We start from the raw sequence: 19,918 nt of genomic DNA, 5'->3' as shown, positions 1-19,918 counted from the left end.
TTTTTTACTTTTAGGAAGGTAACCAGGGTAAACATCGGGTAACTAAGCGCGGCCCTGCGCTTAGTTACCCGATGTTTACCCTGTTTACGGCATCGTTGGTCGCTGGAGAGCGGTCTGTGTGACAGCTCTCCAGCGACCAAACAGCGACGCTGCAGCGATCCGGATCGTTGTCGGTATCGCTGCAGCGTCGCTTAATGTGAAGGGGCCATTAGTCTTCGAGTCACCCAAGGGTGTTCCCAGACATGACAAGCTCTCATATATTCCATATATTATTCATAGTATTTGTATGACTAATGCTTTTTGATTTTCAGGTGTTGTAATATTAAGCAACAGTTAACTGTGTATATTTAAGGAAATGTATGTTTGTTTGTCTCTCCCTTTTATTTGTATAGGGTTTTTTTCCTTTTATTCCTCCTTCTTTTTTCTTCTTTTCCTCCGTCCTCTCTACTCTTCCCTTCCCTCCCTTCCTATGTTAACCGCCCTAATCCCGGTTTAATATAAAACCCAATAAAAATATTTTAAAGGAAAGTTTATCAGTTTCCTTATTGAAGGCAGAATTACCATGACTGATAATACCTGTAGACACAGCTGATAATTCAGGTCATAAAATTCAGGTCTGAGTCCTAAACCCTGTGGCATATTTTTTTGACAGATACCAAGTGACATTAAAAGTTTCTGTTGACTTTAAAGGGAACCAATCACCAGGTATTCCGTATGTAATCCGTTGCCATCACCTTTTGGCTGCCTTAATCAACATTCCTACAACCCCTATATATAAACCCAATAGCCTTGAAAACCTCATAAAATGTGTTTGTTTTTTTTTAATTGTCCTGTGCTCTACAAGGGGCACTGAGCAGCCCTGAACAAGGACTGTCTTGCAGTTGCCACCTCCTTTGGTTTTTATTGATGTGGATAACGTTTCGCACATCATGCATGCAAAACGTTCTACTCATACACAGATGAAATGGTTGCTCTGCCCTCAATACGAAAGAGCAAATCATGCATGAGCAGGGATAGATTGTATCTGTGCAAAAGCATCCATGTTATGCCTCTTTCACACTTTCGTCTTTGAGCTCCCGTTGAGATACGTCATTTTTTGAGAAAACAGGATCCTGCAAAAAAAATTTGTAGGATCCTGCATTTTCTCATAGACTTGTATTAGCGACGTATCTTAACGTATGGCCACACGTTTCGTCCGTCGTGCACTGGATCCTGCAGAATTTGACGGCCCATTGTTAGGGAAAAAACGTTGAAAGGAACGTTTTTTTTGTCTGCAGTGGAAAAACATTTTTACATTTGAGCATGCCTGGAAGCATTTTCCAACCCGGGGAATACCTCTCGCTCTCTCGCTTTTCTCTCTCTCCTCCCCCAAAATTTCTCCATTGAAATTCAGGCAAGAACACAAACGACGCATCCGTCAAAACAGTGGATGCTTTACATACGTTTTTCACTATTTTCAAAACATACGTCGATCCGTCGCAACAACACATTACGACGCCCACCAGAAGACGGATGTGTGAAACAAGCCTTAAAGGCTGAGGAGTGCGGAGCATGGCCAAGAGATGCCTATCAGATCATAGTAGCATTTGGTGTACACTAGCAAACACTGAAGGACCGTTATTAAAATAAATTATGGGGGCCAAAATTAAAAGCTTGGACAAAGTCACAGGTCACCCTTGATTTGTCAAAAAAAAGTCTACAATTGAAGTTTGTCCTTATCAAATATAACTAACTTTTTCATATGGAAACAAACTTAAAGGGGTTGTCCCATGAACAAAGTACATTTAACCCCTTAATCCCATATGACGTACTATCCCGTCGAGGTGGGGTGGGCCTTAATTCCCACCGACTGGATAGTACGTCATAGGCGATCGGCCGCTCTCACGGGGGGAGCGCGGCCGATCGCGGCCGGGTGTCAGCTGACTATCGCAGCTGACATCCGGCACTATGTGCCAGGAGCGGTCACGGACCGCTCCCGGCACATTAACCCCGGCACACCGCGATCAAACATGATCACGGTGTGCCGGCGGTACAGGAAAGCATCGCGCAGGGAGGGGGCTCCCTGCGTGCTTCCCTGAGACGATCGGTACAAGGTGATGTGCTCACCTTGTAGCGAGGTCTTCTCCCTGCAGTCCCCGGATCCAAAATGGCCACAGGGCTGCATCCGGGTCCTGCAGGGAGTAATTCCGGGTCAAGAGCAGGCTGCAGCTGCAGCTCTGTAAGCCTGCAGCGATGAGTGAGATCGCCGATCTTACAGAGTGCTGTGCAAACTGTAAGATCGGCGATCTGTGATGTCCCCCCCTGGGACAAAGTTAAAAAAAAAAAAAATTCCACATGTGTAAAAAAAAAAAAAAAAAAAATTCCCATTAATACATTTCTTTATCTAAAAAAAAAAAAAAAAAAACAATAAAAGTACACATATTTAGTATCGCCGCTTCCGTAACGACCCATCCTATAAAACTGTCCCACTAGTTAACCCCTTCAGTGAACACCGTAAGAAAAAAAAAAAAAAAAACGAGACAAAAAACAACGCTTTATTATCATACCGCCGAACAAAAAGTGGAATAACACGCGATCAAAAAGACGGATGTAAATAACCATGGTATCGCTGAAAACGTCATCTTGTCCCACAAAAAACGAGCTGCCACAAAGCATAATAAGCAAAAAAATAAAAAAGTTATAGTCCTGAGAATAAAGCGATGCCAAAATAATTATTTTTTCTATAAAATAGCTTTTATCGTATAAAAGCGCCAAAACATAAAAAAATGATATAAATGAGATATCGCTGTAATCGTACTGACCCGAAGAATAAAACTGCTTTATCAATTTTACCAAACGCGGAACGGTATAAACGCCTCCCCCAAAAGAAATTCATGAATAGCTGGTTTTTGGTCATTCTGCCTCACAAAAATCGGAATAAAAAGTGATCAAAAACTGTCACGTGCCCGAAAATGTTACCAATAAAAATGTCAACTCGTCCCGCAAAAAACAAGACCTCACATGACTCTGTGGACCAAAATATGGAAAACTTATAGCTCTCAAAATGTGGAGACGCAAAAACTATTTTTTGCAATAAAAAGCGTCTTATAGTGTGACAGCTGCCAATCATAAAAATCCGCTAAAAAAACACTTCAAAAGTAAATCAAACCCCCCTTCATGACTCCCTTAGTTAGGGAAAAATAATACAATTAAAAAAATGTATTAATTTCCATTTTCCCATTAGGGCTAGGGTTTGGGCAAGGGTTAGGGCTACAGTTAGGGTTGGGGCTAAAGTTAGGGTTAGGGCTGGGGCTAAAGTTAGGGTCAAAGTTAGGGTTAGGGCTACAGTTAGGGTTGGGGCTAAAGTTAGGGTTTGGATTACATTTACAGTTGGGATTAGGGTTAGGGGCGCGTTGGGGTTAGGGATGTGGTTGGGATTAGGGTTAGGGGTGTGTTTGGGTTAGGGTTTCGGTTACAATTGGGGGTTTCCACTGTTTAGGCACATCAGGGCTCTCCAAACGCGACATGGCGTCCAATTTCAAATCCAGCCAGTTCTGCTTTGAAAAAGTAAAACAGTGCTCCTTCCCTTCTGAGCTCTCCCGTGCGCCCAAACAGGGGTTTACCCCAACATATGAGGTATTAGCGTATTCAGTACAAATTGGATAACAACTTTTGGCATCCAATTTCTCTTGTTACCCTTGGGAAAATAAAAATTTGGGGGGCTAAAAAACCATTTTTGCAGAAAATTTTTTTATTTTTATTTTCACGGCTCTGCGTTATAAACTGTAGTGAAACACTTGGGGGTTCAAAGTTTTCACACCACACCACATCCAGATAAGTTCCTTTGGTGGGTCTAGTTTCCAATATGGGGTCACTTGTAGGGGCTTTCTTCTGTTCAGGTACATCAGAGGTTCTGCAAATGCAACGTGACGCCTGCAGACCAATCCATCTAAGTCTGCATTCCAAAAGGCGCTCTTTCCCTTCCGAGCTCTGCCATGTGCCCAAACGGTGGTTCTCCCCCACATATAGGGTATCTGCGTACTCAGGAGAAAATGGACCCCAAAAGTTGTTGTCCAATTTGTCCTGTTACCCTTGGGAAAATACAAAACTGGGGGCAAAAAAAATAATCTTTGTGGAAAAAAATTTTTTTTTTTATTTTCACGGTTCTGCGTTATAAACTGTAGTGAAACACTTGGGGTCCAAAGCTCTCATGACACATCTAGATAAGTTCCTTAGCGGGTCTACTTTCCAAAATGGTCACTTGTGGGGGTTTCAATGTTTATGCACATCAGTTGCTCTCTAACCGCAACATGGCGTCCCATCTCAATTCCAGTCAATTTTGCATTGAAAAGCCAAATGGCGCTCCTTCCCTTCCAAGCTCTACCATGCGCCCAAACAACGGTTTACACCCTTATATGGGGTATCAGCGAACTCAGGACAAATTGCACAACAACTTTTGGGGTCCAATTTCTTCTCTTACCATTGGGAAAATAAAAAATTGGGGGCGAAAAAATCATTTTTGTGAAAAAATATGATTTTTTATTTTTACGGCTCTGCATTATAAACTTCTGTGAAGCACTTGGTTGGTCAAAGTGCTCACCACACATCTAGATGAGTTCCTTAGGGGGTCTACTTTCCAAAATAGTGTCACTTGTGGGGGGTTTCAATGTTTAGGCACATCAGGGGCTCTCCAAACGCAACATGGCGTCCCATCTCAGATCCTGTCAATTTTGCATTGAAAAGTCAAATGGCGCTCCTTCCCTTCCGAGCTCTCTTTTGCGCCCAAACAGTGGTTTACCCCCACATATGGGGTATCATATGGGGTATCATCGTATTCAGGACAAATTGTACAATAACTTTTGGGGTCTATTTTCTCCTGTTACCCTTGGTAAAATAAAACAAATTGGAGCTGAAGTAAATTTTTTGTGAAAAAAGTTAAATGTTCATTTTTATTTAAACATTCCAAAAATTCTTGTGAAACACCTGAAGGGTTAATAAACTTCTTGAATGTGGTTTTGAGCACCTTGAGGGGTGCAGTTTTTAGAATGGTGTCACACTTGGGTATTTTCTATCATATAGACCCCTCAAAATGAGTTCAAATGTGATATGGTCCCTAAAAGAAAATGGTGTTGTAAAAATGAGAAATTGCTGGTCAACTTTTAACCCTTATAACTCACTAACAAAAAAAAAAAATTTGGTTCCAAAATTGTGCTGATGTAAAGAAGACATGTGGGAAATGTTACTTATTAAGTGTTTTGTGTGACATATCTCTGTGATTTAAGGACATAAAAATTCAAAGTTGGAAAATTGCAAAATTTTCAAAATTTTCACCAAATTTCCATTTTTTCACAAATAAACTCAGGTAATATCAAATAAATCTTACCACTATCATGAAGCCCAATATGTCACGAGAAAACAGTGTCAGAATCACCAGGATCCGTTGAAGCGTTCCAGAGTTATAACCTCATAAATGGACAGTGGTCAGAATTGTAAAAATTGGCCCGGTCATTAGTGTGCAAACCACCCTTGGGGCTTTAGGGGTTAAATATGTAATAACAAAGGCTTAAAAAAACCTTGAATAATAGAGATAATACAGTATGATGCAAATAAAGTGCCCCCAAACAGTATGATTCCTCCACATTACCCTCCTCACGCGCACCATATGATGACCCGACTGTACCCCTCCCAATCATCTTGAAAAAGAATGCATTGGTTTCCATACAGTGCAATGGCTCTACATAGTGCCCTATACAGTAAAATGGCCCCACATAGTGCCCAGTACAGTATAATTGGCATCACCTAGTGTTCCATACAGCATAATAGACCCCACATTAAAAAAAATAAAATAAAATACTCGCCTATGCCCATTCCCTCGTTGCTCTGCTCTCTTCATGGTGTCTTCAGATCCTCTGCACATCTCAGTACAGCGGGCACGTTGTAATGACATCATTGTGTCTACTGCGCTGAAACGTCAGACACAGAGGGGGAATGATGGGAGAGGGAGCGTCATGTGACACTCCCTCCTCCATCATTGCTTTTAACTGCATCGGCATCTAGGATGTCAATATAGTTGAAAGTGTGATGCCAGTTGGGTGATCCACCCTGCATTATGGACCAAATATGCTTGGGGGACCCACACTGTATCACAGGTCTGATTTGGCCCGAGAGTCAGTTTTACATATGTGATGTGAGCCATCACTGTTTATTTAAAGGAGCTGTAGGCATGTTTATACAGAGGACTAAAAGGTGGTGGCAACACATTATATTGGGAGAACCTGGTGACAGGTTTTCACTTAATGACGTCTATCTCTGTTGTAGTACTTTTTATGGAAAAAAGATTACTGTTCTTTGCTTTGTCTGTGATTGTACTGCACAACTAGATTCTGAGGGTTAGCAAAAACAGTGGACAAACAGGAGCAAGTTTGACTTTAGAATTAGACTTCAATTTAAAATGTACTTTTTCCTAGAAGCCGAAGATACAAACTTACCGTATTTTTTATTGTTTTAAATACTTTTACTTAAAATGGCAAAAAAAAGGTGGCCGTCCCGTGTATAGCAGGGGTGTCAAACTGCAATCCTCGAGGGCTGCAAACAGGTAATGTTTTCAGGATTTCCTTGTACTGCACAGGTGATAATTTAATCACCTACACACATAATGATTGCAGCACCTTGTGCAATGCTAAGGAAATCTTGAAAACACGCAAGGTTTTCGGCCCTCGAGGAATGCAGTTTGACACCCCTGGTGTATAGTTTATCATTTCTGTGGTTACAGCAGTGAAATTATGTAAACAGTAATTTGTGTTACGATAATTGATTTGCACCAGTCTACTTTGATATATATTTGTAAGATCATATTTACTGTTACTTTATGCATGGGATAGGACTTGTCTTTGCTGTCCTGATATATGAACATGATGCTTACTTTCTTCCTTTGTACTTTGCACTTTTACAGGTATTATCTTTGTCTACAGCTTCGTAAAGATATACTCGCTGGGTGCTTGCCCTGCTCTTTTGCCACTCTTGCCCTTTTGGGTTCATACACTGTCCAGTCCGAAGTGGGAGATTATGATGAAGATCTTCATGGCACAGAATATGTCAGTGAGTTTAAACTGAGTCCCAATCAGACTAAGGATCTTGAGGACAAAGTTGCAGAGCTACATAAGTCCTACAGGTAAATCAACAGAAATTTGAGCCATTCCCTACATCTTTATTATTTAGATGATGACATACTACTTGCTTGAGTAATGTTATTGCACAAACCAGTGATCTCTAATGTCCTAAGAGGATAAAAAAAATTTAAAGATAGAGGAGAAAAAAAAGAAAATGTCAGATATAACCTAAACAAAAAATGAAATTATATTTAAAAAGTTAGACCATTTTGCTCTTTTTCCTTACCAGACACAATTTTGGGTTATTTCATTAACAATTTATTTCTTAACAATTCTAAAAAAAAAAAAAAAAAAATCTACGGTAATTTGCATTTCCAAATAATTTGTGTTCTGTGTAAAGGGGTGTATAGGGGAAAAAAATGAGGTGTGTATTTTTGTAATCCGATTTGTATGTGATGCATTAGCACTAAATAGTCAAAGCTGATAAAGTGAATTGAGAAAAATATATACATAAATTAAATTTATGGGATCAAACAGTGAAAAATCAGCATGTGCATATATATTCACCCCTTTTACTATGAAGCCGCCAAAAATTTCTGGGGCAAGCAATTACCTTTATAAGTCATATGCTTAGTGAAAAGAAGTCCACTTGTGTGCAGGCAAAGTGTCACATGGTCTGTCAGTATATACACAACTTTCTGAAAGGCCACAGAGGCTTCAACACCATTAAGCAAAAGGCACCACTAACCAAATACTATGAAGACCAAGGAAATCTCCAAACAAGTACCGATAATATATATATGTATTTTCATTTTTTTTAAAATTTATTACTACAAGTGACCACTAAAAAAATAGATGTAAATTTGTGTTCTTGCATATTGGCCTCCTGCAAAGCTAATTTGGTTCTGCTGCAACCCAGCAGCTCTTGCTCCCTCCAAACTCTTGGTGATCACATGATCGTCGTGTCTGGAGTAGGAAGCACTGTCAATGCTTCCTGTAGTGCAGTCTTCCCCAACTCCAGGCCTGAAGAGCCACTAACAGGTCATGTTTTAAGGATTTCATTGGTATTGTTATTGTACAGGTGATGAAATTATTCCCTGTGCAGGTACTCCATTTGTCACCTGTGCAATACTAAGGAAATCCGGAAAACATTATTATTTATTATTATTACTATTATTATTATTATTATTGTTTATATAGCACCATTAATTCCATGGTGCTGTACATAAGACGGGGTTACATCAAAATGCAAATCACTTACAGTAAACAAAACTAACAACAACAGACTGATACAGATGGGAGATGACCCTGCCCTTGCGGTCTTATATTCTACAGGATTGTGGGGAAGGAGACAGTAGGTCGGGGGTTGCAAGTAGCTCCAATGGTGTTGAGGTGGTCATTACAGGTTGTAAGCTTCTTTGAAGAGATGGGTTTTCAGGTTCCGTTCGAAGCAACCAAATGTGGTGGATAACCGGACGTGTTAGGGCACAGAATTCCAGATGATGGGGGATATTCGGGAGAAGTCTTGGATGCGATTGGGCGAGGAGTGAATAAGCGTGAAAGAGAGAAGGAGGTCTTGGGAGGACCAGAGATTATGTGAGGGAAGATATTGAGAGATTAGTTTGGAAATATACGGAGGAGAATGGTTATGGATGGCTTTGTAGGTCAGTGTTAGTAGTTTAAACGGGATACGCTGGGAAATTGGGAGCCAGTGAAGGGATTTGCAAAGAGTGGAAGCTGGAGTGTAGGGAGGAGAGAGATTAATTAGTCGGTCAGCAGAGTTAAGGATAGACTGGAAGGGTGAGAGAGTGTTAGAAGGTAGGCCACAAAGGAGGATGTTGCAGTAGTCAAGGCGGGAGATGACTAGGGCATGCACAAGCATTTTGGTAGAGTGAGGGCTGAGGAAAGGACTGATTCTGGAAATATTTTTGAGCTGGATACGACAGGAGGTGGTGAGAGCTTGGATGTGCTGTTTAAAGGACAGGGCAGAGTCAAGGGTTACTCTGAGGCAGCGGATTACGGGACTGGGAAAGTGTGAATTCATTTATTGTGATCTATAGATCAGGTAGGGAAGGTGTGCGAGATGGAGGAAAGATAATTAGTTTGGTTTTGTCCACATTGAGTTTGAGGAAGCGAGAGGAGAAGGAGGATATGGCTGATGGACACCCTGGGATTCTGGAGAGCAGAGAGGTGACTTCTTGGCCAGAGAGGTAGATGAGTGTCAATGGCATATAGATGGTACTGGAAGCCATATGACTTTGAGTTGTCCCCAGGCCAAGGGTATAGATTGAGAAGAGAAGGGGTCCTAAGACAGAGCCTTGAGGGACACCAACAGAGAGAGGGCGAGGTGAAGAGGTAGTATGGGAGTAGGAAACGCTAAGTGTGCGGTTGGGGAGGTATGAGGAGATCCAGGACAGGGCGAGGTCTTTGACACCAAAGGAAGAGAGGATCTGTAGTAGGAGGCAGTGGTCAACTGTGTCAAAGGCAGAGGACAGGTTTAGATGGAGGAGTATAGAGAATCATCTGTTAGCTTTGGCTGTAAGTCGTTCGTAAGTTTGGTTAGGGCAGTCTCAGTGGAATGGTGGGGACCGAAGCCAGATTGTAGGTTGTCAAAGAGAGACTTAGATGTAAGGCGAGAGGAAAGTTCAGCGTGAATGTGCTGCTCAAGTAGTATGGGAGCAAAGATATGGGGCGGTAGCTGGACATAGCGCTCGGGTCAAGGGAAGGCCTTTTGAGGACAGGTGTGATTGTGGCATGTTTGAAAGCAGAGGGGAAGGTACCAGAAGTTAGTGATAGATTGAAGAGATGTGTTAGGGATGGGATTAGTGTAGTGGTGAGGTTGGGGAGAGGATGGGATGGGGTCAAGCGCGCAAGTGGTGAGGTGTGATTTGGAGAGATGAGCAATCTGTCCTTCAGTGATTTTGGAGAGGGAAGTTATGGGGTTAGGGCATTGGTCTGGTATACAGAGGGGTTGTGGTGGTCGGACAACAAAGACTTGCCTTGTTTGGTCTATCTTATTTTTGAAGTGCGTAGCAAAGTCCTCTGCAGAGATTAAGGAAGTCGGAGGGGGCAGTGGTGGGCGGAGGAGGGAGTTAAAAGTGTTGAACAACTATTTGGGGTTGTAGGATAAAGAAGATACAAGGGATGTGAAATAGGCCTGTTTAGCAGAGATGAGAGCTGATTTGAATGCGAGTGTTGCTTTTTTGAGTGCAGTGAAATCATCTTGCGAATGTGTTTTCTTCCAATGCTGTTCTGCAATTCTGGATACTTGCCGAAGCTATTTAGTGATGTTATTGTGCCAGGGTCGTCTATTGATAAGCCGCACTCTGCTTTGCATGACAGGGGCGACAGAGTCGACGGCTGATGCCAGAGTGGCATTGTAGAAACTAGTGGCAGTGTCTGTCATGGAGTGAAGTTATGGAGGACAGTGGCTGAATAGTCAGTGTGCGAGGGTCTAGATGTATGAGGTTTCTGTGGGGATGTGAATGTTGCTGGACATGCGTGACAGGTATGGAGGACAGTAATGAGAAAGTGAGTAGATGGTAGTCAGATAGAGAGAGAGGGGAGGTTGTGAAGTTAGATAGGGAGCAGAAACAGGTGAAGACCAGGTCTTATATATGTCTGTGTGGGTGGCTGAGGACAACCACGGAGTAAGTCCAAATGATGAAGAAAGGGACAAGAGTTCGGAGGCTGCTGACTGGTGGGTGTCAATGGGGATGTTGAAGTCACCCATAATGATGGTGGGAATGTCAGCAGACAAAGTGAAGGAGCCAGGTGAAGAATTGGTCAATAAATGCAGTAGTTGCGCCCGGAGGTCAGTATATGATGGCCATTTGGAGGCTAGAGTGAGAGTAGATGTGGACAGAGTGGATTTCAAGAGGGGAGGGTAGAGGTGGGATTGGGTTAAAGGTACAGTTTGAAGAAAGGAGAAGGCCCACTCCACCATGTCTGTTGCCAGGACGAGGAGTGTGGGTGAAGTGGAGGCTGCCGTAACATAGCGCAGCATGGGAGGCTGTGTCAGAGGGTGGCAGCCATGTTTCGGTGAGGCCCAGGAACGGACGACCATCCGCCACAATCCGTCGCTAATGCAAGTCTATGGGAAAATAGCGGATCCGCGAAAAAAAAAAAAATGGCGGATCCGCTATTTGACGAAAACGGCGGATTCAAACTGACGCCAAAAGACTGAAGTGTGAAAGAGGCCTAAGCCGAGACCCCTAATTTTGCCACAAAAAACTTAATGACTCGAGTATAAGCCTAGGGTGGGAAATGCAGCAGCTACCGGTAAATGTCAAAAGTAAAAATTAATTGAGACATCAGTAGGTTGTGTTTTTGAATATCCATATTGAATCAGGAGCCCCATATAATGCTCCATAAAGTTTGATGGGCCCCATAAGATGCTCCATATTAAAATATGCCCCATATAATCCTGCATAAAGGTTAATAATGGCCCCATAAGATGCTCTATGGACACATTTGCCCCATATAATGCTGCACAAATACTGATTATGGCCCCATAAGATGCTCTATGAAGATATTTGCCCCATATAATGCTCCACAAACGTTATGGCCCCAAAGATGCTCCATGCAAAACACTTGCCCCATATAGTGCTGCACAAACGTTATGGCCCCATAGATGCTCCATACAAAACACTTGCCCCATATAGTGCTGCAGAAACGTTATGGCCCCATATAGTGCTGCACAAACGTTATGGCCCCATATAGTGCTGCACAAACGTTATGGCCCCATATAGTGCTGCACAAACGTTATGGCCCCTTAGATGCTCCATACAGACACTTGCCCTATTTACTGTTGCTGCGATAAAAAAAAAAAATCACATACTCACCTCTCCGTCGCTCAGGCCCCCGGCACTTTCAATAGTCACCTGCTCCTCGTTCTAGCGCCACTCCATGTTCAGCACTGACGTTCAGCAGAGGGCGCGCCCTAACCACGTCACCGCGCCCTCTGACCTGAGCGTCACTGCTGAAGACAGAGCGGCGGCTGGAACGAGGAAAGGTGACTATCGCACAGTGCTCCCCTCCCCAATATACTCACCTGGTCCTGGCGCTGTGCAGGTCTCTGGCTTCCCCAGCGCCGCAGCTTCATCCTGTACTGAGCGGTCACCGTTACCGCTCATTACAGTAATGAATATGCGGCTCCACCTCCCATAGAGGTGGAGCCGCATATTCATTACTGTAATGAGCGGTACCATGTCACCGCTCAGTACAGGAAGAAGCTGCTGCTGCCGGCGCCGGGGAAGCCAGCCATGTGACCGCTCAGTACAGGAAGAAGCTGCTGCTGCTGCCGGCGCCGGGGAAGCCAGGGACCGCACCAGGAGTAGGTGAGTATTATTAGACAGCCCCCGCTCCCCCTCCCGTGCCGACCCCTGGGTATGACTCGAGTATAAGCCGAGAGGGGGACTTTCAGCCTAAAAAAGTGGGCTGAAAATCTTGGCTTATACTCGAGTATATACTGTACTTTATATTTAGAAGATGACAACTAATTATGAATTTTTCTAAGACCACATGAGGGTGCCATTTGTCAACTGTTCTATCTTCTGGGTTCAAATTATTTTAGAACATTTCATTGTATTATGTATTGAGGTAGTTATAATTTTATTGTGATTTGTTTCCTGTCAATAAATTAATATCAGTTAATATCATTATATACATGAAAAACAGTAGTAATGTTTCCACTATGTAGATTAATGTTTTATCTATTGTTACCAGCTGTGGAGTGACAACATCAACTTCTTCATCTTACGAAATTACACCCCTGCAAATGCACATAATAGCTCTACACAGAAATATTTTTATGCTTACTATATCTAACAGGACATGAATAATGCACTTAAAGGGATCCTGTCAGGTACCCCATACCCTCAAAGCATTCACTTATTTGAGTAAATTTCCTGCCTCACCAGCCCTGTATATCTATAATATAACGCTGGGAGCGTCTCTGTCTGAAGCCTTTATAGACTGTTTCGGCGCAGTCTCGACACTTCAGTCAGAGGGCGTGCAGTAAACAAGTCATCGCAGCGTCTGATCTGAAAGTCACAGCAGCACCTTACAGAATGGGGGCGCAGGATGGGAGCAGGACATGACAGCACGGGCGGGGGCACAGGATGGGAGCACCACATGACAGGATTGGGGCGCAGGATGGGAGCACCACATGACAGGATTGGGGCGCAGGATGGGAGCACCACATGACCGGATGAGGGCACAGGAAGAGAGTAGCACATGACGAGATGGAGGCGCACAAAACAGGATGAGGGTGCAGGATGGGGGCTGCACATAACAAGGGGGAGCAGCATATGACAGGATGGGGGTGCAAGATGGGACCAGCATGACAGAATGGGGTGCAGGATGAGAGCAGCACATGAAAGGATGGGGGCGCAGGATGAGTGCAGCACATGAAAGGATGGGGGCGCAGGATGGGAGCAGCACATGACAGAATGGGGGTGCAGGATGGGAGCAGCACATGACAGAATGGGGGCGCAGGATGGGAGCAGCACATGACAGAATGGGGGCACAGGAAGAGTAGCACATGACAGAATGGGGCGCAGGATGGGAGCAGCACATGACAGAATGGGGCGCAGGATGGGAGCAGCACATGACAGAATGGGGGCGCAGGATGGGAGCAGCACATGACAGAATGGGGGCACAGGAAGAGTAGCACATGACAGGATGGGGGCACAGGATGAGAGCAGCATATTACAGAATGGAGGTGCAGGATGGGAGCACATGACAGGATTGGGGTGTGATACCATAATTCGCACGAGCGGCATCATTGCCGGAAGCCATCTTCTAAACTCCCTGACATGGGCAAGTGCGCCTCTGAAGCTGGGAAGTGTACACCTGGCTACAGAGATGCAGTGATGATGTTGAAAAGAGCAGCGTGCATGCACGATGACGCCGCTTGTGTAAGTTTTGTTATCAGGCCCTAGGGGAGTAATAACATGGAAAGAGGGCTGACTTCACTGGGGCAACTAACGCCATATCGACTAGTCAAAGCCCTCATTAGCATAGCACATGTGGAGGATATAAATGCTTTTTTTTTTAAACTTCAGTTGTACAGAAAATGTTATACAGGGCTTGTTAGGCAGGGAATTTACTCCTAAATAAGTGAATGCTGTTGGGTTGGAGGACATGGGGGACCTGTCAGGTGCTTTTAATGATATCCTATCACATGCATAACAAGCAGCAGAAAGACAAAATGCATAGAAATAGACACTAAACAAAAAGCTATGAAACTATGGGGATAATATAGTAATACAAATAATCATAATGAACACAACTGAAGTAATGATTGCAAAGCTGATTCATTAAAAATGACACAGAATGCGCAAGGTCACTGCATCAATGGGACTGTCTGAGATAGCTGAGCACTGGACTTGGCTATTTATGGCAGACCAATAGACAGTGGTGGTTTTGGGACCCTTTACTCAGGATGCGTGATGGTCCCAGTAGTTGGACCCCTGCTGATCCACAAGTTATCACCTTTACTCTGAATAGATGATGGCTAATGATTAGTGATGAGCGAATATACTCGTTACTCGAGATTTCTCGAGCATGCTCTGGGGTCCTCCGAGTATTTTTTTAGTGCTCGGAGTTTGTTTTTCTTGCCGTAGCTGAATGATTTACATCTGTTAGCCAGCATAAGTACATGTGGGGGTTGCCTGGTTGCTAGGAAATACCCACATGTACTTAAGCTGGCTAACAGACGTAAATCATTCAGCTGCGGCAAGAAAAACTAAAACTCCGAGCACTAAAAAATACTCGGAGGACCCCCGAGCGTGCTCAAGAAATCTCGAGTAACAAGTATATTCGCTCATCACTACTAATGATTCCTTACGCTCAGTAACCGAATGAGTAAGCATGATATTTAAAATCTTTTCCATTTTTTTGTATTCTTCAGACCAATGACTCCAGCCCAAGCTGACTTGGAGTTTCTAGAAAATGCCAAGAAATTGACGATGTATGGTGTAGATATTCATCATGCCAAGGTAGGCTTCTAAATGTAACTATTTTCCAATTCGGTTTTGTAGCTTAGGGAAACTCTAAAAGGGATTGTCCCGATATGAAAGTCTGCAATACAAGTGAAATGAGCAAAACAGCGCACGCCTTGTCAGAATATAAACTGGAGTATGCATATTGCTTAGTCGCAGACATATGCCATCTTTTCTTGCCTCCAGCACTGGAGAAACAAGTTAGCAGTCATAGGGAGAGCAGACTTTCATGCCAAACCTGGACAGTCCCTTTAAGGCCAGAGTCAAACTACCATAGAATTCGGCAGAGTACTATGCGAGAAAACTTCATAGCACTCGGCCCAGTGTTAATCTATGGGGCAGCTTACATCAGCGTTTGTTTTCTCAGCCGTATCCGGAGTGCTTGTAAAATCGCAGCATGCTGCGATTCTCACAGAGACTCATTTGAGTCTCACCAATGCAGGCATTTGGGTGCGAGAAAAAAATCGCACAGCACACGGACCATGCGAGTGCTATCTGATTTTTATGCATCGGTGTCCTTTGAAAAGCCAGCAATTCATGTGCCGCATACAGTAAAATCAGAGTGACAGCTTAGAATAGAATAGATATATACACATTTAATACATAGATATATAGATGTCAGAGACACGCACATATATATCTCATATGCTCAAAAAAATAAAGGGAGCACTAAAATCCCTCATCCTAGATATCACTGAATGAAATATTCCAGTTGTAAATCTTTATTCATTACAAAGTGGAATGTGTTGAGAACAATAAAGCCTAAAAATGATCAATGTAAATCACAACTAATATCCCATGGAGGTCTGGAGTTGGAATGATTCTCAAAATCAAAGTGGAAAATGAAGTTACAGGCTGATCCAACTTTAGTGGAAATGCATCAAGACAAGGAAATGATGCTCAGTAGTGTGTGTGTGGCCTCCACGTGCCTGTATCATCTCTCTACAATTCCTGGGCATGCTCCTGATGAGGCGGTGGATTGTCTCCTGAGGATTCTCCTCCTAGACCTGGACTAAAGAATCTACCAACTCCTGGACAGTCTGTGGTGCAACGTAACATTGGTGGATGGTGCGAGACATGATGTCCCAGATGTGCTCAATCGGATTCAGGACTGGGGAACGGGCGGACCAATCCATAGCTTCAATGCCTTCATCTTGCAGGAACTGCTGACACACTCCAGCCACATGAGGTCTGGCATTGTCCTGCATTAGGAACCCAGGGCCGACCGCACCAGCATATGGTCTCACAAGGGGTCTCAGCATCTCATCTTGTTACTTCGTGGCAGTCAGGCTACCTCTGGCGAGCGCATGGATGGCTGTGCGGCCCTCCAAAGAAATGCCACCTAATATACACTATATATACACTGCTCAAAAAAAAAAAGGGAACACTTAAACAGAATGTAACTCTAAGTAAATCAAACTTCTGTAAAATCAGACTGTCCACTTAAGAAGCAACACTGATTGACAATCAATTTCACATGCTGTTGTGGAAATGGAGTGGACAAAAGACGGAAATTATTGGCAATTATCAAGACACCCTCAATAAAGGAGTGGTTCTGCAGGTGGGCACCACAGACCACATCTCGGTACCAATGCTTTCTGGCTGATGTCTTGGACACTTTTGAATGCTGGTTGTGTTTTTACACTCTTGAGACTGACTCTACAACCCACACAATTGGCTCAGGTGGTGCAGCTCATCTAGGATAGCACATCAATGCGAGCTGTGGCAAAAAGGTTTGCTGTGTCTGTCAGCATAGTGTCCAGAGGCTGGAGGCGCTACCAGGAGACAGGCCAGTACACCAGGAGACGTGGAGGGGGCTGTAGGAGGGCAACAACCCAGCAGCAGCCCTGCAAAATGACCTCCAGCAGGCCACAAATGTGCATGTTTCTGCACAAACGGTTAGAAGCCGACTCCATGAGGATGGTCTGAGTGCCGGACGTCCACTGATTGGGGTTGTGCTCACAGCCCAACACCGTGCAGGACACTTGGCATTTGCCACAGAACACCAGGATTGGCAAATTCGCCACTGGCGCCCTGTGCTCTTCACAGATGAAAGCAAGTTCACTACTAAGCACATGTGACAGACATGACCAAGTCTAGAGATGCCATGGAGAGCGATCTGCTGCCTGCAACATCCTTCAGCATGACCGGTTTGGCACTGGGTCAATAATGTTGTGGGGTGGCATTTCTTTGGAGGGCCGCACAGCCCTCCATGTGCTCGCCAGAGGTAGTTTGACTGCCATTAGGTACTGAGATGAGATCCTCAGACCCCTTGTGAGACCATATGCTGGTGCGGTCGGCCCTGGGTTCCTTCTAATGCAGGACAATGCCAGACCTCATGTAGCTGAAAGGTGTCAGCAGTTCCTGCAAGATGAAGGCATTGAAGCTATGGACTGGCTTGCCCATTCCCCAGACCTGAATCTGATTGAACACATCTGGACATCATGTCTCACCTCATCCACCAAGTCACATTGCACCACAGACTGTCCAGGAGTTTTCGGATGGTTTAGTCCAGGTCTGGGAGGAGATCCCTCAGGAGACCATCCTCCGCCTCATCAGGAGCATGCCCAGGCGTTGTACAGTAGGGAGGTCATACAGGCACGTGGAGGCCACACACCATAATGAGCATCTTTTCCGTGTCATGAGGCATTTCCACTGAAGTTGGATAAGCCTGTAATTGGATTTTCCACTTTGATTTTGAGTATCTTTCCAAATCCAGATCTCCATGGGATATTCATTTTTATTTACATTGATAATTAATTTTTATTGTTCTGAACACATTCCACTACGCAATGAATACAAATTTTCAACTGGAATATTTCAATCCGAGATATCCAGGATGTGGTATTTTAGTATTCCCTTCATTTTTTTGAGAGGTATGTGTGTGTAGGTCTGTGTGTATGTATATATAATAAATATATTAGTGTGTATACTGTATATACTGTGTATGTATATATGTATGTGTGTGTGTGTATATATGTGTGTGTATATGTGTGTGTATATATATATATATATATATATATATACTGTATATATACTCAAAAAAAAAGGAAAAGCAGCCACGCCGTTCAGGCATTAAAGTCCACTTTTTTTTCAATTATTTTGTGCTGCTTTTCCTTTTTTTTTGAGTTTATTACTTTTTGACCATTGGATTGCTGGTCGGGAGAGCTCTGCATGCCTTGTAAGGTAGTAATTTGATGCTGTTCCAATTTTTTCACTATATATATATATATATATATATATATATATATATATATATATATATATATTATATACAGTATATATACTCTATATATATATATATATATATATATATATATATATATATATATATATATATATACTACTATATTCACTATATATAATGTGTGTTTTGACTCTTAACTTTGAGAGCTAAGTGCTTATGACACAGAGAATTGCTCTATGTAAAAGCTCATGTTAAAATCACATTGCAGTCGCACTGCATTCAGATGTAAATCGAATGCTAGGTGCGAAAAATCGAATTGTGCTTACCTGACACTTGCATTACAGTCGTTCGACTCTCGGCAGGGAGACTGTGGACGATTTTTCGTACGTTTAGCGTGAATCCGGCCTAAGGCTCTTAACCAATGGACACATGAAATAAACTTAGATGTGGCACGTCTGTTTAATCTGAAGTTCAACCAAAATGTAGGAAGTGCATGCTTAAATTTTATAGGACATTGGGGGGATGTGTTAAGATTGGTCAATTTTTCAGTATTAATTAGGATGATTTTTCTGTTTTCATGGCATTGTATTAAGAGGTGCCGCCAACTATGAGCTGACGTAGATTTTCTCTATAATTTACATCAATTTCTTGTGCAAATTATAGCAGATATGGTGAGGTGCAGTGAACCTGCCACTCCCAATAAGCATCAACAACTTTTCAATATTGGCAAGGGAAGTGGAAAAACAGTAATAGGTCCCAAAATAATGTAATTATATGACGTTTACTGTAATTTATGCCTTTCTTTCTACTGGAAATGGCATACAGCCATTAACAAATTCCCTCTATAGTGCCAAAATGTACTTCTTTGATATACAAATATTCTGATTGAGCAATTCTGCATAGCCTTCACAAGCCAATGAAGCACTGCTTAATCTTATTTTTATGCTGACCCCACACTCGTGATCAAGAGTTTTAAGACTGACACAAATATTGTTTTTCACAGTTTGCTGACTCAGTGTTTTTAGATCTTATAGTCAGATGTTTCTATGGTATTTACAGTGGCACAAGTTGGGAATTTGTGTTTAGTTCCTACTTCTGGTGAAATCCCTGATGTGCAGTTTGAATAAAAAGAGAACATTTTTCATCACTCTGTTTGTCGAACATAACTGTGGTCAAGGGTTTTGAGACCGAAACAAATTTTGGTTTTCACAAAATTTTCCTCTTCAATGTTTTTAGGTCTTATAGTTAGATGTTTCTATGGTTAGTAAAGTACAGTTATAAATATTTTGTAAGTCTTTACACTTTTATTGACATATACAGTTTAAAGACTCAATATTTTCAGTGTTGACCCTTACTTTTCAAGACTACTTTGCTTCGCCTGGGCTGCTTAACATCAGCTTCTGGACCAAATCATGACTGACACCCCAGTCTGATTAATGTTTGGAGTTTATCACAATTTCTGTATTTTTGTTTGTTCACCTGCTTCTTGAGGCTTAACCACAGGTATTAAATGGAACTGAGATGAGGAGACTTTTCTAGGCATAGATGCAAAATTTCAATGATTGGTTCACCTAGCCTCTTAACGCACCGTGTCAGTAGGAAAGGTAATACCGTATATACTCGAGTATAAGCCGACC

General features: G+C 42.9%; 1 protein-coding gene across 16 annotated transcripts in view; it reads left to right on the top strand.

The window, feature by feature from the left end:
* LOC138669913 (protein 4.1-like) overlaps positions 1–19,918 on the top strand; it is a 405,915-nt gene that overhangs the window by 202,807 nt on the left and 183,190 nt on the right. For all 16 annotated transcript variants that reach the window (XM_069756785.1, XM_069756784.1, XM_069756783.1 and 13 more), the window contains exons 7-8: positions 6,932–7,150; positions 15,004–15,091. In XM_069756785.1, coding sequence (XP_069612886.1) covers positions 6,932–7,150; positions 15,004–15,091 — 307 coding nt within the window. The remainder of the gene's footprint in view (positions 1–6,931; positions 7,151–15,003; positions 15,092–19,918) is intronic.

Source organism: Ranitomeya imitator, chromosome 3, assembly GCF_032444005.1.
Source record: "Ranitomeya imitator isolate aRanImi1 chromosome 3, aRanImi1.pri, whole genome shotgun sequence".
NCBI classification, from domain to species: domain Eukaryota; kingdom Metazoa; phylum Chordata; class Amphibia; order Anura; family Dendrobatidae; genus Ranitomeya; species Ranitomeya imitator.
The sequence above is the reverse complement of the archived record's forward strand: the minus strand, read 5'-3'. Positions and strand labels throughout refer to the sequence as shown.